This window comes from Sinohyriopsis cumingii, chromosome 17, assembly GCF_028554795.1.
Source record: "Sinohyriopsis cumingii isolate HCF-2022 chromosome 17, ASM2855479v2, whole genome shotgun sequence".
NCBI lineage: Eukaryota > Metazoa > Mollusca > Bivalvia > Unionida > Unionidae > Sinohyriopsis > Sinohyriopsis cumingii.
The window spans coordinates 101,997,136-102,004,700 of record NC_142977.1 but is presented as its reverse complement, the minus strand read 5'-3'; the positions used below and the strand labels follow the sequence as shown (position 1 = coordinate 102,004,700).

At 33.8% G+C, this 7,565-nt stretch overlaps 2 protein-coding genes across 2 annotated transcripts in view; both read left to right on the top strand.

Moving 5' to 3' along the window:
- Nucleotides 1-150: 150 nt before the first annotated feature.
- Nucleotides 151-7,565, top strand: part of LOC149779565 (mitogen-activated protein kinase kinase kinase 20-like) — a 147,856-nt gene continuing 140,441 nt past the window's right edge. The window contains exon 1 of the mRNA XM_089940289.1: nt 151-237. The gene's annotated coding sequence lies outside the window, so the exon portion shown is untranslated. The remainder of the gene's footprint in view (nt 238-7,565) is intronic.
- Nucleotides 3,192-6,631, top strand: LOC149779566 (uncharacterized). The gene is made up of 5 exons (XM_089938651.1): nt 3,192-4,713; nt 4,846-4,917; nt 5,128-5,361; nt 5,544-5,885; nt 6,137-6,631. The coding sequence occupies exons 4-5, from the start codon at nt 5,655-5,657 to the stop codon at nt 6,278-6,280; spliced, it is 375 nt and encodes a 124-aa protein (XP_089794777.1). The 5' UTR covers nt 3,192-4,713; nt 4,846-4,917; nt 5,128-5,361; nt 5,544-5,654; the 3' UTR covers nt 6,281-6,631.

Below are 7,565 nucleotides of genomic sequence, written 5' to 3'. Positions count from 1 at the left end.
CAGATTAATTGGCGCGCCGCCTTATTTGACGAATAACATTTCTTTATTGTTTGTTCTAATTCGTTTTCTTCTACAAATATATCTAAAATTACATTAAAAGTATGTATTAAATTCTAGTTGACCTATCTCCAAGACACTTTACAACTTACCGTAAAACAGCACACTATTTTGCGTGACTGAACTTCCGAAGGATCTGCAGAGTAAACACATCAAATACCACGTGTCTTCTGTTCTCGAGTAAGGCATTTTGGTAGCAGATTTTGAAATGCACACTGTATAATGAGTTTGAAAACATTTTATATTACCATGAATGTATCATGCAAATTACGGGCACTCATATCTGTTGGTAAAAAAAAATGGTATAACTATACTGTAGAATGCATTGGCAAACTCCACATGAACATCAAGCTTGAAGGGGGTGGGATGTATGTTGTGAATGCTGGCTGATTTGGACCATAGCTGATTCGCACCAAATGATGGGCTTATTCGGCCCAGATTACGGGCTGATTCGGACCATGTGAACTATTATAAGAAAAAAACATGTAACATTATTTAGTTCAGTAATTACTGTTTTTGCAGACATGCTGAGAAAATATAAAAAGTTTATATTCGGCTTTTAAATGTACGTAAGACAGTTGTTAGTAAATTTCTAGCTGAAATCAGAAAAAATTCCATATTAACTATAACATTTAGATTTGTTAAAAGAATATATATATATATATATATATATATATATATATATATATATATATATATATATATATATATACCCACACACACAATGCTGTTGGGCATTTCTGTACACCTAAGATTTCCATCACCAATATTGAAGAGAACCAACAATGAATAGAATGTAATGTGTTTACAACTTCTCACTTAACCCTTTACCTCATGCAAGTGCCTTTTTACGCCTCTACTCCATTTGCATGGAAGCGCCTTTTGATGCCTGCTGTAAACATCAGCCATTTTAAGCCGGTTTTCATAGTGTCATTTTCGGGGAAAACCCCCCTATTAGATACTACATTCATTTCTGCGAATGACAATTACGTCGGATCACGTGGTCACTATTTATGCTCTGATCGAAATCTGCTATTTAAAGTAACTGGGTCTTAATCTCCACAAAATGGAGGTCGTGGATTTCATTCAGTACTTGAAGTTTTCACGATTAGAATCACAACTATGAAAGCTTAAATAACTTATGTTAAGGCTCTGATATTGATGTAGGCAGCAATTAGTTTTTATAAATTATCAAATTCAGATGACTTAGTGATGTAGACACGGACAAAAAACTTGTAAGTTTTGAGTATGAGAAATGGCAGCTATGGTTGGTCACGCGGCTTCACCGACTTGATGGTGAATGAGTTCTCTCAAGATTTTAAAGCACATAAAAAATTCTTCCGTGAAAAATATTTACACAGCTATAACAAGCAGTCTTTACTCTTAAATTTTTCCACACATAATTGATGTGTACCAAAAAGTGAAATGGTTAAAATTGCTGTTAAACGTAACATACACTACATTGCTTAACATTTAACAGGCAGGCCTATGTGTATGGAGTCGAATAGGTAACAGGTGTTCTATTTATAGCGCAATGCACTGGGTAACTTTGCTGTATGAGGTAAAAGGTTAAGTAAAAAAATTATTAAAGAATTTAGAAACAGACTGTAAACCAGGAATTTCTTGAGAATCCCGTTCTAGCGGCAAGTTAACATGTTGTATAGCAGATGAGAAAACTACATGTGGGACAACTTCTTGCAAAATTGGAAACTTTGATTAAAATGCAATATTGTTTAAAGCTATACATTTCCATCTTTTATATAATGTGTTTATGATTCTAAAAGATACGTAGTATTATAGGATTTTCTGGGTTACAAGTTCAAGATGGTAATGGAATGGGTCTTCATGTTGATATTTAGAAATCACCTTTTCATATGCAGTTAGGGTAGAAATGTAGGATAATTTTGTACACTTCATGAATATCACTTCCTTAACACATTAACCCCTGGAGCTTTTTGCCATTTTTACCTGAAAATCGAGTAGGAAACACATTTTGAAAGCTATTTCTGAATAGTCTCGAAAACACCAAATCCCTGGTCATCTTTCAATAACATACTGCCTAGTTGTGTTAGAAACATCATTTTTCATTGGCTATTTGACTTGCGCATGAGCAGAAGGGTAAAAGTTGTTTTTTTTGTTGGTTTTTTTTTTTGCTAAACGGAGCCATTATTTTTGTATGGAGATCACTCTTTGTTCCAAATGCCCATCTTATCCTACTTTTTGAAAAGGCTCATCTGTCTGTTTGCAGTTCATACTGGTTTGCCTTAGATCTGAGACCAAAAAGTCTAAAATCCTGACACAAAATAGGATTCCAACCACGGGCAAATTTTGCGTGAAAAAGGTCGGGTCCAAAAAATGAGGTTTTTCTATCTGTATTTGGTAGTGCAATTAGATATTCCAGATTATTTGGTATCATTGTAGAGCTACATCTGTCTACCTTTCTATAATACCACCCACTTTAGTGTATCATGCATGACCATGACGCTACAGAGCTCGGCAGTAGGCTACTACCTCCTGCCCCGTAAAGTCGTCGCTAGGGGTTAATGTGTTAATAAATGGACGATCGTTCTTTCTTGATACCAATTGGATATTCGACCGAAAACAACATGTGATCCAATGTTTTCAGGAATGTCATATCATTGTGCAGAATTACCCATGCGCAGAATTGGCCGACATGTTAGTATATGTATGATCAAGCATTCTCAAGAATTCACGGATAGCACTTTACATTCTGTTTGGTGTTTATTTATAATTCTCTCTCTCTCTCTCTCTCTCTCTCTCTCTCTCTCTATATATATATATATATATATATATATATATATATATATATATATATATGTCTATAGATAAAGAGAGTTATGATTTAAATTAAAAGCATTTTGAAGCTTTCATAATTGAGGCCAGTATGGTTGACTTCAAACATTATCAAACAGTGATGCATATAAATACCCATGGTTTTTTATTGACTTGTTGTGCAAATCATGTTTTTTATCCTTAAAATACATGGGTAAAGAGTTTTGGTTAGATATTTATGGATGTCACTTGATTGATCTAAATATAATTGGTTTCATATCACATGTATAATAATAATAATAATAATAATAATAATAATAATGTGGACTTGATACAGTGCCTTACAATATTAATTAACAAATAAAAAAATAAAAATTACAATGACAAGATTACCAAAAAAATCTATAAATTAACAAAACAACACACCAACAATAATTAACAATGTTTACTCCATTAATTATTGTTGGTGTGTTCGTCAAGTCTTCATCTGTTCCTGCAGTCAAGAAAGGTGCATTTTAAAAGCTTTGTGTCCCTTTTATGGTATGCAACTGTTCGTCTATATAAAATCCCCTTTTCTCTATTTTGGGATGGGGTCATATCTTTCTGATTCGGTCTGTTTTAATCCAGAAAATGTTTGTTGTTGTTGTTGTTATAGCGTTTAATGCCATTTTTCAGCACAAAATAGGCTATTCATGGGGGACAGTATTAATGGTGGAGGAAGAACCCAGGAAAGAACCACCGACCCACGAGAAGCTACCAGCAAGCTTTCTCACGTATACACATTGGCAGAGCCCAAGACTCAAAATATTTCTGTTTTGTTGTTGATGCATGTGGTATTATGTTGTATCTTTTTTTCTTTAATTTATACATAACACATATATAACATAGTTTCTTCCATGTAACCAAAGATCACAAAGTTATTTGAATTAAGCTTTCTATTGTGTGTTCTAAAATGGTATTAAAATTAGTAAATTGGCAAACTACATATAAAAAAACCACTTTAATTAAACAGGTGTCAATCATGGGTTTTGTTCATGGTCACATGATCCCACTATTATTGTTTGCAGTCACGATGATAGCCAAATGTTTTCAGTATTGTATGTGATTAATCCCATTTAGCACATTCTGATTAACTTGTGCAGCAGACGGTGATAATCAGATGTGACAATTAGAGCGGCATGTATCAAACAGCAGCATGTATCAAACAGCGGTATGTATCAAGCAGCGGCATGTATCAAACAATATAATATAGGGGGAGGCACACTTTCTTCATCATTCTTAAAATGTCTGCTAATTGCATATCCTGTGCGAACCAGATTATGCCTTTCAACAGGTGATGAGCTGTGATTCTTGTTCCAAATGGCAACACAGATCATGTAATTCAGGTGAGAATTTTAAAGTATATTTTTTTTCATTTTTGTTATTTTTCTCAATAAATTATGTTTGCTCTAAATGCACTGCATTATGTGTTATTATTTAGTAAAATTGTGAAATAATTCATTCTTTCTGCTTCCTGGCGAGATTGTGCAGTATAATATAAATAAGAATTAACAACAATTTTCATTAATTTTGTGAACAGTTATTAGCCATAAATAGTCACATTAAATAATGTATGCTTTGCAGGAGTAAGCAGAGAGCAATATCAATGCTGCTGGAGAAATAACTGAGAATTTCATTTTTTGGTACAAGGATTGTTGCTTGATGACAGATACACCAGTCAACACTAGCAGCATCACAGCAGATGGATGATTCAGAGGAACAACAGCGTTCTTGAAGATAATGTTTTTGGGATGGTGACACTAGCATTGTCTCTCAGGAAAACGATGCCAGCATCCCAGAAGAGAACTCTTCAGTCACATATATGTAAGTATATCTTCCTAATATAATAGTAAGTCATTTTATATTTGTGTATATTTTGAATGATATGGAAAATGTAACATTATCAAAAGGTAAGTTACATAGTAAACTCTGACTGTAATATCTTATTTCTTCCAGAAATGAGATGACAACAGTTGATGGTGACATTACATTCAACATCACATGTACCCATGTGGAAGAAAAAGAAGTGTAAGTAACTTCATATTAAGTATTTTATTCTTATACATACATTACTTCACCCGTTCTTACATAATTCATTCAAACTCTTTTAAATTACTTTCTATACGGAATTATACATAAAACCGGCTGTATTAAAATTATGAATGTATTTATTCATTAGACTATTTTTCACTATAAATTTTTCATGTGGAGTTAATAAAACGACGTTTTTTTTTAAAGGTTACTTGTAGATGATCCCATTATGGATACCGCCAGTGAACTAGAAGCATGGGTCACATTTGAGGTTGTTGACCATGGTATGGAAAGAAGAAAGAGGAAACTAATGTCCAGCGATGGGTACAGTTACACATTTAAGAGGGAATTGAAGAGTAGGTTGATGGAATGGCAATGCACCATCCGCAGAAAAGCCAACATGTGCCAGGATCTTTCACAGTGGTCAAAATGAAGTTGAAGGTATGTTTGTCACATTTAATATACGTAATATAAAATTATAATTTAGTACTTCACTAATAACTATAATTGTGTTATTTAAAACTAATTATAAATATATGGTATTTTAAACGATGATAACAACTTGATGCATCCTTTTATATATACGAAGATGCTAATTTCAGTAACTTAATTATTTAATTTAGCTGAAGACTTTAGTATTTGGTGACATGTTCCGTCGGCACCAGCAGTGGTAGATGACATTCTACAGGAGTATGTCCACCTTGCAACCAGAACACTCGTGACCAGTATACTGCATGATGGTCAGGATATGCAACAGACGACACCTGATCTTCGCCACTGAGAAACAGTTGCAACTGCTGTTCAAGGCAAAGGCGTGGTTCATTGATGGAACCTTCAAGATTGGCAAGGATCCATTTTATCAGCTCCTGTCAAGCCATACCTTCATTAAGTCCAATGATGACATGAAGCAGTTACCATTGTGTTTCATCTTGATATCTGGCAAAAGCAAAAGAGATCAGAAAAAGGTATGTTTGTTTTGAATTATGAATGAATCGATTTGATCTTTCATAAAGTAGAAGTTCAGTATAGATAATAAGTGTATGTGCTGTAAGAAACGGTGAATATTTTAATTTCAGTATGATTTCAGTATCAGTGCAATAAACAAATTACATACAACAAATTAAATATTACATAATTAAATGAAGCAAATTGATATGTGCAATGATTAATCACACTAAGGCTGTGACTAATGACATGATTATCTGATTATCCATAGGTGTTCAGGGCTGTTCTACAATATCTACCAGCGGAACCTGTTGTGACCTCCTTTGTTGCAGACTTTGAGGCAGGGATCTGGAAAGGACAACAAAGCATGTTTCATGACCAGGTCGTTCATGGCTGTGCTTTCCATTTCACTTAAGCACTGTGGAGAAATGTTCAAGAAAACTACATGCATGATTAGTGGATCACTACCAGCATATGGGACGTGACATTGTTGAGTGTTTGTGGTCAGAGTATCAGAACCAACAATGATGTTGAGGGGTGGCACCACGGTATTAACAGGCATGCCAAGAAAGGCAGCTTACCTTTCTACTTGCTGATACTGCTTTTGCACAAGGAAGACACCCTTCTTCCTATGCAAGTTAAGATGGTATCCAAAGGTAAACTAAAGAGATATCAGTGTAAACAGACTGTCTAATGCCAGGGACAGTTGAAGGCACTGTGGAAGTCCTATGCTGAGAAACAGATCTCCACCAGTCAGCTACTGAAACAATGTGCCATCATTTATGGACCATGTTAGTTCTCCATTGCTATATTATGTAAATAAAATTAATTTAAATAATAATACGATTCTTCTTTTCTTTGCGCTTGTACAGTATACGGTATACACATTCAATAGCAATGTTCATACAGTTAAATGATTCATAATAAATGCATCTAATGAAAATCACTTATGGTGCTCATTGTTTTAGTAAATCTGATTTATTTAGGATAAATAAATATTCCACATAAATCTTGCTTTTAAAAAAGACATTAACATACTCATACACATACCAGTATACGTAGACGAAAACTAATCATCTGCATTAATTTTTTCTGTGTTAGTAATTTGCAGAACATTAAATGATAGATTATGAATTTAGAAAAACATTAACAGATGTTGCTTAAAACAAATATTAATATATAATTCGTCTTATGAGGTCCACAAAATTAGAAGAATATAAATGTATGGTATTGACGTGTAATATTTTATCGAACTAAATAAAAAATTGTACAGCACCTCACTTTCTCCTTTAGGATATAAGTTTTATGTAGACCTGTATGTGTGGACAAAAATAATATAAACTCAGCTCAATAGGTATGAATAAATGTTGCTGTATGGTCCATGTTTATGTGATTTTTGTCCCCAACAATCTGCATACAATTTAATGGTTGATTCCTTAAATGCGTATTTGAACTGCTCAAATTACCTGGGAAATAATGATAAATATCGTGTCTTAAACAAATATGTGTCACATTTAAATCTCAGATGAAACTTTTTTGGTATTTCACATGGTCAGAATCAGCCCAAAATTTGGTCCGAATCGTCCCGTAATTTGGACTCAGTAATACTGGGCCAAATCAGCCATGGTCTGAATCAGCCTGTTTCGGATGTTGTCAGTAGTTTTTGTTGTTACTTTTATGGCTGACAGAAATGAGTGCTT

Bases quoted from the DNA above. Each gene is read 5' to 3' on its own strand.
- LOC149779566 (XM_089938651.1), top strand. From the start codon at position 5,655: ATGATGGTCAGGATATGCAACAGACGACACCTGATCTTCGCCACTGAG. The intron at 5,886-6,136 runs GTATGTTTGTTT...GATTATCCATAG, and splicing joins GCAAAAGAGATCAGAAAAAG to GTGTTCAGGGCTGTTCTACA.